Source organism: Poecilia formosa, unplaced genomic scaffold (genome assembly GCF_000485575.1).
Source record: "Poecilia formosa unplaced genomic scaffold, Poecilia_formosa-5.1.2 Scaffold136, whole genome shotgun sequence".
Classification (NCBI taxonomy): domain Eukaryota; kingdom Metazoa; phylum Chordata; class Actinopteri; order Cyprinodontiformes; family Poeciliidae; genus Poecilia; species Poecilia formosa.
Genome location: NW_006800075.1, coordinates 259,928 through 279,776, shown reverse-complemented (window position 1 = coordinate 279,776; position 19,849 = coordinate 259,928). Strand labels below are relative to the sequence as shown.

The 19,849-nt window shown below is 39.0% G+C and overlaps 1 protein-coding gene across 1 annotated transcript in view; it reads right to left on the bottom strand.

The window, feature by feature from the left end:
* Positions 1-7,105: 7,105 nt before the first annotated feature.
* dock1 (dedicator of cytokinesis 1) overlaps positions 7,106-19,849 on the bottom strand; it is a 198,067-nt gene continuing 185,323 nt past the window's right edge. Inside the window, exons 48-53 of the mRNA XM_016676605.1 lie at positions 19,376-19,513; positions 16,155-16,297; positions 15,036-15,234; positions 14,001-14,166; positions 12,518-12,669; positions 7,106-8,156 (exon numbers count right to left, since the gene is read on the bottom strand). Of these exons, the coding sequence (XP_016532091.1) occupies positions 8,061-8,156; positions 12,518-12,669; positions 14,001-14,166; positions 15,036-15,234; positions 16,155-16,297; positions 19,376-19,513 (894 nt within the window). The 3' untranslated portion in view covers positions 7,106-8,060. The remainder of the gene's footprint in view (positions 8,157-12,517; positions 12,670-14,000; positions 14,167-15,035; positions 15,235-16,154; positions 16,298-19,375; positions 19,514-19,849) is intronic.

Here is a 19,849-nt window from a genome sequence, read left to right as displayed (position 1 = left end):
CGAGGTGAGTAATAGTTTTAAATTAAACAGGAGAGAGAAAACGGCTGGGGAAACTGCTGGCACCTCACCACCATCCCTGCAGGAACCGGCGATGTGTTTATGGAGCGCGCTTCATCAGAAAAAGACTTCACGTTCATCCATTTCTCCTTCCAGGAAAACAAATGCGAAGACAGTGTGGGAAGGTGCCCAAACCTGCTGAAAAATGAAACTGGCACCTCATTTTTCTTTACAGCGGACGTCCTGGATGCGTTCATGTACTGTGGCTCTTGAAGAGCTAATTTCAGTCAGAGTTAATGTTTTACGGATTTTCCCTAGAACCCTTGGATGAATTATGAAGCACAATCTTCCCAGGGTGGAAACGATTTATTCCTGTTGCTTGTTCACCATTTTCTTCGACAGTTTTTTCTTCCACTCAACCTTCCATAAATTTGTTGCAAACGGCTAGCTCCCTTTAGCAACACCTAAAGTATTTTTGACTGAAATGTAGCTGTGGAGACCATAATTTCCTCACTGTTTATCATCTATCATTCCAGTTACAAACACTCTCTGAGACCTTTGGTCTCTTGGCCAACATCATCTGTGTTACACGAGCACTCCCAACTAAACGGTTCGCCAAACAGATAATTTAGCCATTTAAATCAGTAGCAGGACTGGAAGCTGAACAAGCCTGGTTGAGGTGGGCGGTTATTCATTCTTTAGGGGTATAAAAGTAAATAGGTCTGAAAACTACAATACGTTGCATAATAAAAGATTTTAAAAACATTGCATTCTCCCCCCCCCCCTCGCCCCCCTCGTCACAACTATGTCCTGCGTTGCTGTTTTATTACATATAAACCTTACATGCAAGGAATTCATTCTTTTATCCCTCGCATGTCATTAATCACCAAAAGGTCAACATTTCTCAAAAGAATTTGAGATGAAATTTGCCTTACGACTGTTTGAAGCAGCAACGTAAATATCAACAGTGCATGTGGAAAAGCGCCTGAAGATAGGTTTCTACCTGCACAGTGAAACCCAGAGAAAGTGTTTCTTGGTAATTAGATGCTTTTTTTTTTCTGTGTTTTCCCCTTTGACCAATTACGGTTTTGCCCTGACAACCTGTCTGCTTGAAGGCGTTAGGCTGCCAGTCCTGAAAAAGAGCACTAACCGAGACTGAAGTACAAGCAGCTGGGACTCCTGCCTGACTCCTGCAGGTTGCATTAACCCAATTTACTCCTCTGCCTGGTAGATTTACACCTCTGCTCCTGATTACATCCTTGCAGGGCATCTTAATGCTGCTGGTCAGCAAGAGCCAAAATCATGGAGTTTTTATGTTGCGCCATCAATACGATGTGAAAGACAAGGCCGCAGTGACCGCACTCTCCAGGGGAGGGCAGCATCGTCTCAGGGGTGACACGCGCACGTCGTTGCGCAATAAATCGAAGCACATCCATCAAGCCGAACTGTGCAGCTTTCTGGGAGGTAAAATATATCAAAACCCAGAATATGATCAGTGTATCGATTTTAATCTCGCTGGAGTCGAGAAATAGAGAAGCGTCAGAATTTAAAGTAACAATGAAACAAGTGAAAAATGTGTCTGTCATGAAGTTCACTATCCGAATGTGGAGGGTTTAATTTTCCTAAACACTCGCGCTTTTGTCGATACCAATCCTGTCATGTATTATTGCACATAAATGTGTGTTTAAAGAGCACCGCAACTTCTGGTCCTTAATCATTACATCAGAGGAATTCAAGAAAAAAATAAATAAAAAATAAAATAAACTAATAAAAAACACAAAACAAATGGAATACATAAAATATAGATATGAGGAAAATATAGACGTGAGACCTAATTACAGAGATGTCATTAAACAAGTTAGGATCAATATTCCTCCACTGAGCCAAAATGCCGCTGGCTCTTATTAGTTATTTTCATGTAATGCTCAAACAAGCTGGGAATTCTGCCCTCTCATCAAACCACTTCTCCACCCCCGATCTCTAGGTGAGTTTCCTAGCAACACATCCATCTGACTGCCTGGGAAAGCCCTGAGCTTTATAATAGCCTCAGCTAATATAGATCAACACCACTTGGTTTCCCATCTCTCTTTCTTTCTCCCTTAAAAAACAAAAAAACAAAACAGAAAATAAACCGGAGCTTTGAACGGACATGGGGTTAAACTTTGAATCTAAATCTCCAAAAATGACATCAGGTGGTGACAACTTTCTTTGATTTTAGAAGCTGATTGTGACACCCAGCTTTGGTCAGAAAAAAAGAAAGCATCAGGCAGGAGTTTGTAAAGTTTGAAGAAGTGCAGAACAGCTGCATTAAAGGGCTCAGATAAAGGTTAGTCCCCTGTCTGCACCTTCTGGGTTTTTTTCCAATCGATTCAACAACTAATGGCACCCCTGGGAAATATCTGTGAAGAGTCTAAAAAGGTTCTCTGCAATTAAAAGATAATCTCAGGATTTCCCTTGGACGGGAATACGACCTTAATCTGCAAAATGACAAAAACAGAGAACGTCCCATCCAAGTGAGGCAGATGTATGCTAATGTTCAAACAAACACATGACCTACTGGGCTAAACCTGCCTATATCGATAGAGGGATAACTAAATCTGGTAGAAAACCTGTGAAAACAGCAGAAAAGAAGGAAGCACAACAGAGGACAGAACTCGGGACGAACAAGAGAGACCGAGTCAAACAGAAATGACAAAAGATCCCTCTGTCTGTTTGCTGAGAACACATGACTAAAGGCGTGATGTTTCAATACCAGAGATAGAAAATAAAAATGAACCCTGGGAGGACAAACTCATCTGAAGAGGTTATTTGTTAAAGGATGACAATGTCTTGTTCTCTGCCTTCGTCTCATTTCCTTCAGCGTTTTTGAACTCCTTTAAGAGAGTTAAAGCACATCAGAGCTCCAGCATTGTTCTTGACACATCTAAATGTCCACTTTATATAAATAAGAGGTTTAATTTAACAGGTGCGATGAAATGAGTTTCTTTCAAAAGCGTCATATTTTAAACACAGAGGTGTCGCCAGCAGTTCAGAAACCTGAAGCGTTTATATTGGAAAGCCAGGAAACAGGCCTGCAGACCACCAAGCAGTCCGGCTTACGGTTGAGTCTCCCATTTATGTTTCCGACTTCAACTAAACAAAGTCGTACAGACGCGGAGCAGCATTCATGCCGAGTCGACAGAAGATTTACTTCTCAAGCACTTGTCATGTTGGCTCCGTCACTGAACACAATTCACTCAGTCAGTTTATTGAGGCGCCTCCTGACAACTCTGCTGCGACAGACACGGCTTTTGTAGTCTCTGTAAGACACTATCTGTGACGGCTACATAAAGCTCTTCACCACTGTACGACAACACCAATCGGTCCAGTGCCATGGCCACAAAAGGCAGGAATGCCAGTGGTTTTCCTGAACAGAATGATGTATCGAATGACAATATTTTCCAAACATGGATTAAGTTTAAGGCGCTTTCGTGCTTATGAGTGGGTTATCCGTGACGAAGTTTAAAGCAGAACTAGCTTATAAAACAATAACCCAACCCCATCATTTGAGAAGTGACACAGTAGTGGCAGCATCATGCTGTCAGGGATTATTTTCTTTACCAGGAGATGGAGCTGGTCAGAATCCAGAATCAGTGGCAAGAATAAAAAAAAAAAACAACAAAACAACTAATGTTCACCTATTCTCAGCAACATTTCTGGCTGAACGGGAGCAATTTTGCAAAGACGAACAGGGCAAAAAATTTCAGTGTGCAGAAGTGCAATAGCTGGCAGACGCACACAAAAAAACACTTGCCACTGCAGTAAGAGTCAGCTCCACAAAGCTTTAAATTACAGGGGCCTCACACAAATGCAGGACGAGCCCGAGAATCGAAAGAAAGTGCGGAGTGATTCTTTTGTGCCGTCACTGTACAATCCTGCAAGTGTCTGCCAGATCGAAAAGTTTAAAAGCAACTGCTAACAAAGTGCATTACAAGAGTCTGTAGCCAGACTCCATTTGGGAGGAAAAAGCCACAAAAAAACACAGCAGACAGGTACGCTGATATATGGAAATGTTGTCCTCTTTTATTATGCGATAGAGACATTTAAAGAGAAGCGCACACGCTTGCTGCCGCTCGGCAAATGAAAGTGTGTCGCGGAGGACAGGGAGAGAAATACACACACACAATATCCCTGGCTGAAATGACAAATGAGATGAGGATGGAGTTCGCTGTAAATACGTTTCTGCTGAGGAGAAGGAGCCCCTCCTCCCAGCAAAGTCTCTAGAAATCCTCTCAATTAAGTCTGCTTTTTTCCCCCTTCGCCTCCACTTTAAGGAGTGAGAGAGGCTAAAGCATAATGGCTGAGCACAAATCACAGAGAGCCTATTGAAAAAGCTGCCAGTTAACCATGTAATATTACCACTAGCTGAAATGCTTCACTCCTTATCCCTTTTCAATTGCAAAGCCAGATATGGGGAGTGTGCTGGGTATTCTTGATAAGTGAATTATAACACTGATGAAACTTTTTATTTCCCTCTCAAAGAGATTGGAGTGACTGGACACATCGCTGAAATGCAATAAGGTAGTTTAAGAAGCAGGAATGGGGCCCCTCTGGGCTTTGACTTTTATTGTTCTACAACTTTAAATGACTGTGGAGGAAATGAAGCTTTAAAACTCATCAACCATGACCCTTCTGACCCCACGGTGGCGTAATAATAATAATAATAATAAAAACGATAAAAATATATTTAACCATCACCTGCCAAAGTTGAAGAGTCTACCAACTAACTTATTCAAACAGAAAGAATAAGCCAAAGTACAAATATTTGAATCAAATTTACACATTTAGTTAATGTCCATCTTTGTCACCAGGAAAATTTTGATGTTATCTGTAGTTTAAAAAAAATAAAAAACAAAAAAAAAACTTTTTGTACACATTTTGCAAATTATTTTAAAACTTAACACTTTAATTTCTAATTCTTTTTAACATAGATTTATAAAACAAAGTATATTTTTCTAAGGGATTCTATGAACTTTTTAACATTTCTATTTCTTACCTCGGGGTTTCCTTTTGCTTTCACCCGGCTCCTTTTTAATATCATTTCCATCAAATTCCAAACACAGAGCTGTGGAAAAAATTATTTGCCCTCTTAAAAATGTTTAAATTTGACAATCTGTAGAATATATTGCTTAAATATCAAACAGGAACATGCCTTATAGCTTAAATAATACAAAAAAAGATCAGAAAGTCACAGGCATTTATCATTCTTCATGTCTAACAAAGTAATATCCATCCGTACATCCATCCCTCTCAAATGAGACAACACAATGAGTAAATGACAGTATCAGACTTTCATTATGAAAAGTCATAAATGGATTCAAAATAATGCCAGAGAATGAGATGTTAAACGTAAGATTTAGTTTTGCATTTCTGAAACAACCCAGTCGTTAAATTCAAAATTTAGCTTGAGAGAAATCCATACAGACGTCATTATCTAGCTACATTTAAAATGAACATTTTATGAAAAAACAAAACATGAAACTCCCCTTTTCAAAGACAAATGTACATCTCCTGTCAAAGCTTCAGTCTTCAGACTATATCTAATGTTGTTTGGCACTAGAATAGTGCAGGCGTCTCGGTTCAATCAGCCAGACGATGCAGAAAAATGTCACATCTTCATTTGGTTTTGGTTCATTTTCTTTCTGCACTTTCAAAATGGACAAAACCACCTTGACCATGTCATGAAGTTCCAACAGCTCGCCGGGAACGAGCATAAGCAGCAAGGTAGTGCTAAGATGCATCGAAATTTCCCTTTGTACAGTAAAGTGCAGAACAACATAACATAAAATAACATAAAGATTAAATTTATTTTTTCTCCTGAGCTACACAAAAAAACAGTGACAATTGATTTGCTGTTTATTTATTGCTTTTGGTAATTGGTATACTTTGTATATGAAGAAACTACACATGGCTGTGCATTTTGATCAGAGTGAACTACCAACTACCAATAATGAGGCATTTTACTATCTGACAAAATGCGTTCACAAAGACTAAGAGCTACAAGTGGTCTCGTATGAAAAAAAAAAAAAAAGAAAACCAGAGGGGAAAAAGTGTCACTCAGATTTCCTAATTAGGACAAGAGAGAGCTTTAAAAAGCCACATCTTCTGCAGATAAAAACACCTTCAAACAACGGATGCTACATTCGGAGCGTTTCTTCCCCCCTCAGGCAGACACCCACTCAAAAAGTGTCAGCCGAATACAAGAGCAGGAGAGCAGGAGCAACTTGGGGCAAGTACTTCAAAAAAGGTCCCACCAGCTGGTTTTGTGACACAGAAAATAAGGCCCACATATGCGTTCACCAAATGTACAAAGGTGGTTCAGAAAATTTTACAGCAGCTTCCAGCCACAAGTGGAACAAAAAAAAAAAACCCTCCAGAAGTGCTGGTTCTCTGAGTTGACTGATAAAAAGTTCAAAGAGCGCGTTGTCGTGACAGTCAGGATGATGAAGCTGCAGGAGATCCTGGCGCCGTCTTTAGTAAAAGGCCTTAGGTGACGTGGAACCAGAAACGCTTCATCTCGACTTGGATTCTGATTTTCTTTATACTCGTCTTTGTAAAACGGTTGTTCAATTCAGAGAAATACGAATATTAACAAACTACTTCTCATTGCACAAATTCCTATAGGGGACCACACAAATTATGCATGAATTCTCCTTAAATATGGCATGAAGAGAGCCCGACTTGTACGGCGTGTTATGTAAAAGAAAAATAAAATAAAAGCTTTAAAAAAACCTTTTTTTTTTTTTTTTTTACCTGACCTTCAACCGTGGCTTTGATTGAGATTTTTAGTATCGAAAAGCATTAATAATAAAAAAGAAAACTTTGGTGTAGCAAAGACACTGCTCCATTATTTTTCAAGGTGAAGCAAATTTAAGATTCGAGCTTTTTCAGCTACGTGGAAACTCCACTTTCACTCGAGTAGCACGTTTCTGAAAACAGAGCTCATGCATGTTTGATGCAGAAACTGCTGTGATAGCTGCCAGTCAAGGAAGCAGAAAGATTTACCACTCAGTGTTCAGTTAAAGTGAGAGAGCACATAAAGATCGTCAGGCTGTTCTGCTACTTTTTCTTTTTTTTTTTTTTTTTTTTTTTTACTTCCAGAAAGCGCAGACATCTATTTTCGGCGTCGCTCCACGTAGGCAGAGATAATGAGGAAGACATCGCTCCTTTTTAAAAATACATACATTTGAAAGTTTATTCAGAAGTCATGTCAGTAGTGAACTGGAAACAGTCAGTGTTATTGAAATCCAAGGTTACAGCAATCAGGGACATGGTCTAAACAATGATGCTTGAATATATGGAATAAGAGTTAGCAGGATGTGCACTCCAGATATTTTACCGATAAAATTCATGATAGGTTCCTTCAAAATCCCTGTCAATCCAAACCTACAAGCCCTTTTCTTGTTTCATATATAAATGCCACTAATCTAGTGATGCGTTAATACAAAAAAAAAAGAAAAAAAGAAAAAATGACATGATCAAAAAACGTACAAAGAGACCTGAAATAAAATAACATAATATATACATACCTCTGTACATAGTGGGGGTGAATATGAATAACAGAGACAGGAATAATGCTTTAATGAACTTTTTGCTTTCATTCAATTGACAGTGGGTCAGTGTTGAGAAGCTGCTGGTCCCAGCTTATCTTGTCTGAGCACAATCTCATGTCAAGATAAAAAAAAACAAAAAACAAAAAAAACAAAAAAGAAAAAGCGCAAAGTGGCAAAGTGGCGGTTGTAGACTGCATCTACAAGTTCAGTGACTATTCATCTGTGAAACGCGCTCCCTGCTGGAGACGGCATCAAACAGGAGACGGAAAGACTAAAGGAGAGACTTAAGGACGATAAGAGGGGGCGGGCGGCGGTGAGGTATTCATCTTGTCAAGCTGGGACGGGGAGCGAGGGATGTGTGGGTGAAAACAACCTTCTTTTTTCCTTTGTGTTTTTCCGTGGGAACGTTTACTGTTGATGTTTTTGTTTTGTTGTCAGTGTGCTGTTTGGTCTTTCTGTCAGTGTCTTTGTTTACTGTACGATTCCTGAATCGATGGAGGCCTGTTTCCTGGTGGTCTTGGGAGGAGGAGGAGGGGGGGTCTTGCTAGGAAGAGGAGGTGGAATGTGCTGCAAGACAAAAGGAAAAGAAACCCCGGGATTATATTTCTCTCATGTCAAAACAGTTTAATTCAGAAATATTTTTAATGCAGAGAGAAATGACAGGATGATGACTCCAAGCCAATGTGCCCCTTTGCTATTCTGTACCAGCATTTCCTACGCACAAGTTATCATTTATTCCATTTCATACATGAACAAAAACTACAAAAACCCATTTAATATCAGTTTACTTAAACCATCCCATGCCAGTCTTTACTTAAAAAAATTTCGTGAATAATAGGGATATAAAATTGATCAAACTTTACATATAAACCTGTTTTTAGCCACTAGTTCATTTAATATTGGTTCTGATACCCAGTTGGGCCAGTTGAGTGTCTTGGATATGCTTCTAGACATAACTTATTGGAGTGGACAATGATGACAATGTTAAACACTTGTCTGGTGGAGTGGAACTGATGTGCAGGTTTTACAAAACATCCCTCTGGCATGCACCAACTGACATACGGTCGGTACCTAATGTTTTCTCGTAGGCATGAAGTGACTTGTGGTTGGCAGAAAATGTTCCCTAACAGGTACAAACTGATGTATGGTTAGTACAAAACCTCTCTCTAGTAGGTATGAACTGATGCAAGGTCAAATTCAAAGGTCCTCTTCAAGGCCTCAAACTCTCACGTTTGTTGGTACAAAATGTCGTCTGACGACTACATAGTGATACATTGAGGGTACAAATCATCCTCTGGTGGGTAGGAAGTGACAAGAGGTGGGTGTGAAACATCCAGCTGGCAGGTTTTTCAAAGAAAGGTTGGTAAACAGTGGTTTTGTCCAAAGTCAGTCCTTAAGGACCGGTCTCATGCATGTTTTAGTCTTTTTTCTGCTTCGTCACACCTGAATTGATTGATGGTTTATTATCAGGACTCTGCAGAACTTTGAGGTACAGTAGTTGGACCACTTGCATCAACAGTGGCGCTGAAGCAGAGACGCATCTAAAACTCGTAGGACACCAGCTCTAGAGGACTGGATCTGGACGCACGGGCGCCAGACTCCGATCTTCAGAGGCCAGTGTCCTGCAACTCTTAGGTGTCCATCACACATGAACCAAATGGCTGAAGAGCCTCTTCAGTCAAGAGTCCTGCAAATGACCTAATTATTTGATTCAGGTGTGCTAAAGTGGAGACACACAGTTGACACGGTTTATAGCACCAGTCTGTACTGATAGGTGGTTGGTACAAAATGTCCCCCTGATGGTATGAAATGATGTATGGACAAAAGGATACATCCCGCTGGGGATGCAAAAATGTTCCACAATTAACAACCAAATGTCTCCCTGGTGGGAATGAATTGACAAGTGATTTGTAGGAAAGATCCCTCAAGCAGGCAGGAACTAACAAATGGTTGGTACAAAATATCCCCCTGGATATCTGGGCACAAAGTTATAAAGGGTTGGTACGAAATGGCTTCCAGGCAGGTGTGAACTGATATATGGTCAGCTCACACTGACAAACTTACATATAGTTATCATGAAATGTTCCCCTCGGGGGTATGAAGTCGTACAGTTAAAAGGATACCACTAGCAATAAAAGATGTTGCATGATTGATAGCAAATGTGCCCTTGGTGGATATTAAATGACACCTGGTCTGTAATTTATCTCCCCCAAGGTGGGTACGAGGTGATGTGTGGACTGTAGCAAACTTCCTAGCAAGTAGGAATTAATGTTGTGTCAATACGTGCAAAGAAAAATGGTGTTTAAAAAAATACGTTTAGTTGGAGTGAAATGTCCTCGTATTGCAGGAAACCTGGCAGATGTAATGCTCCCTTGGTAGGTGCCAACGGCAATAGTTGGAACTAACTGGAATTGATGTTTGGTCAACATGAAACATCCTTCTGACAGGAACATCCTGCCCCATCTGAGCTGATACATGTTTGGTAAGAAATATGTCTGCAGTTTTGGTTGGTTTGAGCCCAACTAGAGTACAAAAACCAGTCTGTTTTCCTCACTGTCCCAATTTATATTTGTGTTAAAGACACTTTGTTTGCACTTACAACACAACTTAATTTGCTTATTGTTTGTGGGAGGAGATATGGTTTTAAGAGTCCAAAAAATATCTACAAGGTGGTCAGTGAAGTTACTTTTATTTGATCAGATTAATCAGTCGTGTTTGTTTTAATTAAATGGCACAAAAGGGGATAAAAACAACAATTATTGTAATAAATATACAATAGAATGAGTTATGAAGTTAGCTTCATAACTTCATAACTATAACTGGACTTAGATGTTTATTATTAAATAATCTGAAAACCAGCAAAAAAGTAAAAAAAAAAAAAAAAAAAAGACAGTTGACTCGATTCATATATGTACCAAAAGAAACAAGGTAATGCAGACAAATAAGACTAAACAAAACTGTTTTGTTCAGCATCTGAAACAAAAAAAAAAAAGACTGACTCAAAAAAAGTTAAAGTGTTGTGTGACTGTGAGCAGAAAAAAGGAAGTTAGCAGCTGGGTTATGTGTCAGACTGTGCGAAGAGACAAGAACGCAGCTGGGAGCGGCTGCTTTCTTGAGAAGAGATTACAGTACATAACACTACCGGCGTCCCGAGACACTACTGTTGATTTGCAGCAGATTGACAAGTTGTAGAGCATGTTCTGACACGTGTCATCAGACCTCAGCTGTTAGAGTTAGTTTGTGATATGTTCTGACACACGAGTGCACCGTAGTAATAACGTAAGACAAACATTAGATCTGAAAGGCTAACATTGAATCCCACTTTGTAATTAGACCTGGAGAAGATGCCACAGACTTTCATGGAATTTATTTGGATTTTATGTAACAAATCAAAACAAAGCAGAGTTTTCAAAAGTTTTCAATTCTTTGAATTTTTTTTTTTTGTGTGTGTATTTATATTAAGAAGCCCTGAGTCAATTCTTACTGGCGGAGTCTTTTGGGGTATGTCTCAAGGAGTTTTACCACATATTTTAAGCTGGATTTATATCTGGACTTTGAGATATTCTAATTACTGAATATATTTAGGTCAAAACCAACCCAGTCAAGCATCAGGGACTGCCCTGCAGCCATCTTCCCCTCAACTCTGATTCCCTGTTCCTGCTCTAGGAAAGTCTCACCTCTACATATTATCATGATATTTTGTGGTGTTGATTGCAATAATGACAAACGCAACAATAATAATAAAAAAAAAGAAAAAAAGAAATCATTACTGTTTAAACTTTACCTTTAATAACATAAAGTTACCTAATTTTTAAAGTGCAGTCAGTAATATTTTTATAACAAATTTATATCAGTAATGATTTATTGGTTAATGGCAAGTTGTCATAACAAAGACATTTTGAATAATGTCAACTTTGTATTAAAAGTGTCATAATTTACCGAATGACGCTTTATGACAACAGTCATAAATATTCATGAAGGCTTTTTCATGTGCATGACAGGTGTTATGTCATGTTTATGACAGTGTCATGACAGTCTTATTCAACCCCCTTCAAATAAAGTGTTACCAAAAAAACTATTTCTGCAGAAATTTTTAGGCAAGTGTATTGCTGTAACTGCAAGAGCCAATAGGCTGGTTGCTGTACGTCCTAAACTGTATAAAGAGCAAAAAATAATTTACTACAGGAGTGGATTTTGTTCCGAATACATTAGATATGTTGAAGGTATTTTTTTTCTTTATTCAGTCTAAACAGAAAATGTCTCAGCTGGTTAAGCAGGCCTCTTGCCTTTAACAGCAGATGAGGAGTGATGCTCCTCGATAGCACCGCCTCTCCCTCCATAAAAGCCTGGAAATGAAGAAGGGCAGTCACTAACCTCTCAGAAACAGGTGCTCTCTCTGCGTTAGTGTCAGTCTTCTGCCACATCGTGTGCCAGTGCTCAGTTTTACTACCTGTCCACGGGCCGCGACACTGGATAAATAAGATTAGTTAACAGCCAGGCCAGGCCAGGCGAGAAGACGGCTTGAGTAGAAGTCAGCAAGTGTGGAGAGATGAGTCACTGATTAACAGCTGGAGAGCTTCTGATGAATGGGAGAGGTAAAGTAATCATCCAATCAATCACGGCTGAGCACCGGGCCTTCTTGCAGGACCAGCATAAATAACAGCGGGGCAGACGGGCAGCTAACTGACTAACGCCTACACTCTTCTGTGGCACATATTGCAGAAAACCGGAGGAAACACCCCCCCCCCTAAATTAAACTGTGAAAACCTGCATGTGGACATGCAAGAACAGATGAATGGTGGGGTGGACGGTAAAGGAGTTATGGTGGAGGTTGAACTAAATGTCAAGTGTGAGCTTCGGACGTTCGTTTCAGTCCAAGTGCCATGCATCATTAGGGAGTTACGCTGGGCCCCAATTAAAACACCTACTCTTTGATGCGGTGGGGGCGGGGGAGGCGTCGAGGGACTCGCCAAGTCTTGATTATCTAGCAGGTTGCCGTAATCTCCTGTGCTGCTTTTCAACGGCAGGGGAGGAGGGGCCTCCCCCTTGTCGTTGCAGCCCATCCCGTTCAGCTCCAGACCTGAGAGAAAAAAGGCCAACATCAGCAGACATTCGTCAACAAAATTCATGAGGGTCTCTGTAAGATCAGGGCTCTCAGCCAAAAGACATTAAAAGACTGAGACCGACTGCTAGGGGCTTTACAATGCATCCAGCTCCCCGGACAACAAGACACAGAATACTTCAGTTCACAAAAAGTGAGATTTGAACAAAACTATGTGTTAATTAATCTGTGCTTAGTGTAGAATAATTAGTTCCAGGTTACACTAATCTAAGTAATGAAGTTTTCAAGCACCACCACATCTAAGGTGAACTTAATGCAAAAATATAAAATGTCTTTGTTCACAAATTGGAAGCTGTGAAACAAAAAGCTTTCTTTAATGCCCTGAGCTTCATCATGTCAGAAGACTCCAAAGGGATTTACACAACCATCAGTCATTCACCCATTCACACACACATTCAAATGCTCACGTCATTCGAAAACACCAAAATTAAATAACCTATAAAATACAAAAGCTAAAACATGTCTTAGTTTCTGTAAAAACTAACTAATCATCTAAAAAACACTATTAGAAGAAGATGCAATGCTTTTTCTTTAATAAAACACATTTTTTCTATAATTACATTTCTCACACACTGATAAAAGTTAAACATGCTTTAATTATAAACTCATTTTATTTCAGGCTGAACTAAGCGGAGACATTAGTGATACTTTCTTTAAGGACATCAAATTCTTTTTTTCATGTAAAGCATTGCATTAAAAAAAATTATATATTTTGTAACCACTAAAATGACAGTTAGTTGGATTTTGACAGCAGCTTTAAGAGTTAAATTGGAGGAAATGAGTAAGAGCAAAATGTGGACATGTTTTAATTAAACAGTCAAAACATAAAAATGATCACAGCCTAATGGCTACAAACTGCATTCACCTCAAAATATAAAATAATTTCTGATTAATTTCTTTAACTACGGTTACATTGAACTGCATATGCTTACCCTCTAGAAGTATTAAAGTTGTTGTAAATACATTTCTGATGTTATAACTATTTAAATTTTTTATTCCATAACTATTTTTATTTGTTGTGCTTGTCGAGTTGTTGCCATTATTTTTACAGTCAGCTCTGTGATCAGTATATTTCCGATTTGCTCTACAAGTAAAGTAAGCTATACTCTGTGGTAATGCAGAATTTTAAAAACCACAGAACGTTTTAGGATTTTTGTCAACAGTGGCAAAAATTTCTTGATTCTGATCTTGACAGACAAAGCTAACAGCTTTCAGAAACAAGTGAGGGAGGGGAAGTACTGCTTAAACTGCGGAGAAGATCAAAAGAACAGAGTGGAGGCTGCTCTTACTTGAAACAGCGTTCAGGCTAAAGGTGGATTTGTTCCTCGGTGTAATGGGTGGGGGACCAGGTAAGGAGTTGGAAGAAGGAGGTCCCGGTGAGACAGAAAGACGGCGATCGCCAGCCACCTGGTTGAGAACTTGACTCTTCGGTCTCTGAGGCCGCAGGGGGCTGATCTGTCAGGTCAGTGGTGGAGAAAGATGAAAGATTAAGTCTTTACTGTGCGCCGAAACTGAAAAACCAAATCCATTCAAGTCAATAAAGCGGCACTTAAAGCACATTTTCCTGGACTCGGATGAAATATCACTGCAGAAATGTGGCGTCACAACTCCTCTGGGGTGGTTGTGTCATTCCACACACATATTAAAACAACTATTTATATTCCTAGAGGAAAAACCCATTTAGATAAATGCGCTTGTCGGGTTGGAGGGTGTTATTTGTGGTTACTAACAATTATCTGCATGCATGAGTGCGTTTTCCCTACTTTATTGTGGCTCGAATTTGAATATGAAAAGAAATGTCCTTGGGGCTACTCCGCTCTGCAGGCGACATTAACAAATAACTTCGTAATCGGTGAAATTCAAACACCCGGCTATGAGGGAGACACTGGAAAATGCAGCATGTAATTTTGTACACAAACAACATGAACTATATTGATGATAGCGTTAAATATCAGTTCCAATAAAGCAACTATATAAACATTAATAAACGGTTATTACGTGGAACTCTGATCTTGACCCTTTAGGCATAAAATAGCTACATTACTTCTCTTAGCTCTGTGCTGTTAGCCTGGGAGTATCCCCTCTGGACATAAAGAGTACATTCACACCTCTTTGCTGTAAAAGACAGAGCAGTGGTGAGGCGGAATGTGAACAGAGGAGGTAGAAAGGGTAGAAAAAAAGACAAATACAGCTAGGAATCAATTTTTTTAACCGTACATTTATCAAAGAGGCAGAAAGGATGACTAAATAATCCTGGGAAAGGTAAAAAAAAGAGTCACAAATTACAGAATAATAACCAACTCAGAAAACATAATGAACACTACCGTCTCTGAGAGTATGACAGCTTCGGGTTGCTGCAGTTGAATGTCTGCTGTCTTGAGTTCTTTATCGAAAATCTCTTGGTGCTTGCTGTTCCTCTTCTCCTTCTTCCTCTCTTTGCGGTCCCTTTCTGGTTCGTCCCGGTCCAATTTGTCCTGAGACTTTGTGTGCAGCTTCTTTGGTAGAAGGGGCTCCAAGGCAAAGCTGAAGGAAAGACAATACGCCCAATGGGTTCAAACAGGTTGTGAACGAGAACGGCTGAATGTTGTATTCTGTCAGGAAGCAGCCGGGGCAGGTGAGTAAATTAGAATATCGACAAAACTGCTCAAAAAATGATGAGCTCACAAAAACACTAAAATCAGATGTTCAGAAACACACATATTAAATAATTCATAGAGTAAAAAACATTTTTAAAACAGAAATGTTCGTCTGATGGTGGAGCTCCTTTTGCAAGGATAACTGCATCAGAGTGGTGTAGCACAGCAGTGGTATTAAGAAAGGCCAGGTTGCTTTTATTGTGCTCCCTTGGCATCTGCCATACTTTTTTCTTCTATTCGATTTACCACTAATATGCTTGGATACAGCTGTCTGAGCAGCCAGCTTCAGGAGAGACCTTTTTTGTGACTTAACGGTCATGAGGACACCATTGTCCTCAAACAGCCACTGGATAATATGTAACCATTTTTAGGGGTGACAATTAAGAGGTTTTATCCTGTGTGGAGACAATCGCTGACCATCTGCTGGACAATAATCAAGCCAGTAATTGCTCTCCATGTTTGTGTTGCTTTTTTGTCTTAAAGGACAATTTTTTTTGGCTTTGTATTATGTTATAATCTTCCGACAAACTGCAGTTTGTGCTTCCAAAGTGCAGTAAAATACATCTGTAAACATATTTAATCAAGTGTAGTCAATCTACAAATGAGCTTCTCTTTTTGAGTTTAACTGTTGCACCTGTTTATGATGAACAGGTGCAGCAACAAAATACTATCAACAAAGTACGGAAGTTGTACAAACCTAAAAAAATTGCACTGTTAGATCTAACAACCAACCATTATCTGCTAAACAAATAAAAGTCACATTTAATGATAATTTACATCCGGAGAAATAGTGAATGATGGATTTACCCATCAGATCCAGGCCTGGACGGGGTGTTGTCAGAGGAAATCGAGGTGACTGAAGCGACGGACAGCGGCCTCTGGGAGGAGGGCATGGTGAAGGAGCGCACCATGGAGGGAGGACGAGGGCCGCGTCGCTCGTCACCTGACGGCTAGCGCCACAGAGGAGAAAACAAAAGATTTACAATAGAAGTTTTGAAATGCCTTGAGTTTCTAGACGTGTTGCAGTCAAATCACTTGTCTTCATAATTAATGTCACACAGGCAACACTTATTGTCAAAGCCTTCAACATGAATTCAGCTGGAGCTAGTAGAAGTTGGCTCTATATTTAAAATAAATAAATAAAATTACTACTGCTTTGATGAAACATACAAAAGCAAAATTTACTTCCACTGTTGAAATAATTTGCCGCTGATTATCAGGGTTATAAAAATCTCCAGTATTTACTGTAAATGATTAGGGGAGTAAGAAGGGATTCATGATCTTTCGATTAATTTGCATCGGTTAAGTTATTTTTATTTATTTTATGACATTAACTAAAAAAAAAAATCAACCTGTGTTTACAAAGATTTTTTTTAAAGAAAGACATCTTAAAGGAAGGGGGGATGTTCACGTCCCCTTTACGGTTGGAGTCCTAAAGGCTAACCCTAACCCTGACATCATTGTTTTACCGCAGTTAGCACCGGTAAGCTAGGTAGGCAGCTAATTTGCAAGTACAGCTAGCTTAGCAACTTGTCAGTATAGTAATACAGAAGTTTCTACACTGAGCTAATTAGTACTGACTAAACAAACTATTATTTATGAAAATAATAGTTTTTTTATTATGGTGAGATATATTAAGTTACCAAATTAACTTAAGATATTATAGTGAGAGTAGCCAATTAGGTAGCTAATTGGCTACATAGCTAACTCGCAAGTCGTAGTTTAGGCACTGGTTTGCAAATCAATATGGAGAAAAACTTTATTTTTGGTACCAAAACATCCTATTTAGGCTATTCAATATAGTTGGTTCATCAAACAAACTATACATTTGACAGTTTTATTTCTTTTTCAACAGCAGCAACATCATCGCCCGAAGGCAGGGGAGAGCAAAAACTTCTGAGGCATTCTTAATTTCATCTGGAACTTGTGGGTAGAATAATTAAACCCCACAGCCTTGAAAAGACTTTCTTGACAGACAGTCACATATCTAACGGACTGGCCTTGTTGTCAATTTCTGTGAAGTGATGGCTTTTTCTCTCATTTGAAAGGTTGCCGCCCTTTCCTTTTAACGTAGGGAGCAACTCTTTACCTCTGGCAGGATAGAAGGAAATGCTTGACCAAGCAACAATTAGAGCCGTAAAAAAGAAGAAGAGGAAGAGGAAGAGGAGGTGGAAGAAGAAGAAGCAGCATAAGAAGAAGAAGTGGGAAGCAGTCCCACAGCAGCAACCTCCTTCAGAAAGCTGACATCAGCAAAAAAAAAAAAATAAAAAGGCATAGGTGGGATATAAAACTCTTTACTGAAAAGGAAAATCTAAGTCATGTGCTTGTCAAGTTTTGTGATTAAAATTTTACCAGCTGGTGTAAAATACCATCACAGCCTGGTCGCTTAGTCTTAAAATTGTTGGACTGCTTCATGAAATTGTTGCAAAATCCCTATTTGATTCACAGTGCAGACCATCTATTTTATAGTGTTCTGACATCTGGATTTTAATGTGGATTTCTGTAAAACTTTTTCTGTGGGAAAATTTCAGCAAAACCTTAGTTTTACTCTATTTACCATGTTGCTAAAAGATCCGCAAGAGAAATCTGTATCCATAAAGATTTTTTCAACATGCCTTGATCTTTGTTACCCCATCCTCCCGTTCGTGATTCATCGTACATTTTCAGAAAACAAAAAACTCGACTGCAGCCAGTTTTTTCAAAGCAGAAACCAAGAGTGTGCAGAATTAGGTCTGATGTCGTTCTGCTGAATTAACCTTGGACCTGCAGAGAAAAACTATTGGCTTGACAGCAACGAGTTTCTGTTTTTTTTTTTTTTTCCCATCAAATAAATAGCCAGGCTGATACCAATCACGGAAGCAACCTTGCATTTTCCCTGAAAAAAAAAAGAAAAAAAGAAAAGCCTGCTGAACTGTGAATTCATCTGTGTGCCCATCATCGGGCTTGTCTACCATAATTCTAACCGTTTCATATTAAAATAGGCAAAGTATTTACTCTTTGAAGATGCCTTGAGAGGTTTTTGTTTTTGTTGAAACTCCAAACTGTATAATAAATGGTTGAAAGTCATACAATAATAGGTTATTATTACACCAATTTAGCCTGCCTTTTTTAATGCTGGATGCATTCTGGATTTAATAGAATCAATCACTCAATTAGGATGCCATCTTAAAATAAAATTTTTTGTAGAGCAAATCTGTCCTGGCACGTACAATCATCTTCTCAATATGCCAAGGCTGAAATGGCAAAGATGGGAGATGTAAAAGAAAAATATCCAAGAAAATTTTTATATCAGACAAAGATATCTTAATTTAATAAGGATTTAATTCATATAGGTAAAAAGAAATTGATCCAAGCCAAAGTAATTGTCCCTAAACCTAATAGTTGGTTGTTACACCTTTGATAGCAAGAACTGTTATCAAGTGTTCAACTGAAACACACTAGATTTATTTTAAACTTTTATTTAAAAAATAATATTAAAACAATCAGAATAAGAAAAAAAATGCTTTTGATAAATAGCCTGTTTGAAGAACATCTCAACCAGTCTGGACTTTGACTAGGCCACTTAAAAAACTCTCTATCTGTAATTTTTTTAACCTGTCCATCTTGCTGCATAACTGAAGTGGGCTTGAGCTATGAATTCACAAACTGAGTTCATGTCAAATGCACATATTGGGGTCGTCTTTGCGAGGCCCACCTCTATTACAAGACAGATAAAATGCCTCTGTTGCTCTGAAAACTCAATTGCTTTGCCGGGGAAATCACTGGTTTTAACCTCCATTTGTGGTGGAATAAAGCCACTTATTGCATCACATTTTGCTCAAGTCTACAAGCTAAAACCTGCTCAGTTTGAACTACTTTAACCTTTCCCTGCTTTGACTTTTAAGTCTTTCCAACATGAACTTTAAAACTTTTTCAATATTTTCAATCTAACAGTTGACAGGAGCGAAAACTAGCATGCTGAGCAGCAAATTGTTATTCATGAAAGGAAAGAAATCAAGGACGGAATTAAAAAAAAAAAAAAGCCTTACCAGACTCCTAACACCATACTGTTTCTCCACCTTCTCTCGCAGCTGTTTGAAGCAAGCCTCCATGCGATCGTGGAAGGGCCTCAGCGCCTCGGTAACCTTCTCACCATGAATACGAACACCTTCAGCGAGATGTGGGATCTGGCGAAGAGAAAACAACAACATGATTATCCTTCAACATTAATGTTAAAAACATAACATGTCCCATGTAGACAATTCATTCATGAGAGGAAGTCATTGTTGTCTTTCGGAAGGATTTTCATTCTTTGCCTTGTAAATAAGCCCAGCGCTGGTAGAGTACAGCCAGACATGTTGCCATGACAATCTATATTCGCTACAAAAGATCACCTCCTTACCAAACATACAGTAGATTGCAAAAGCGGTAACAAACTTTGAACTTTTTTCTCTTTTGCCATTTTACAAATAGCTAACTTTGATTAGTTTATTAGGATTTGTGATAGACCAACTCTTAGTAGT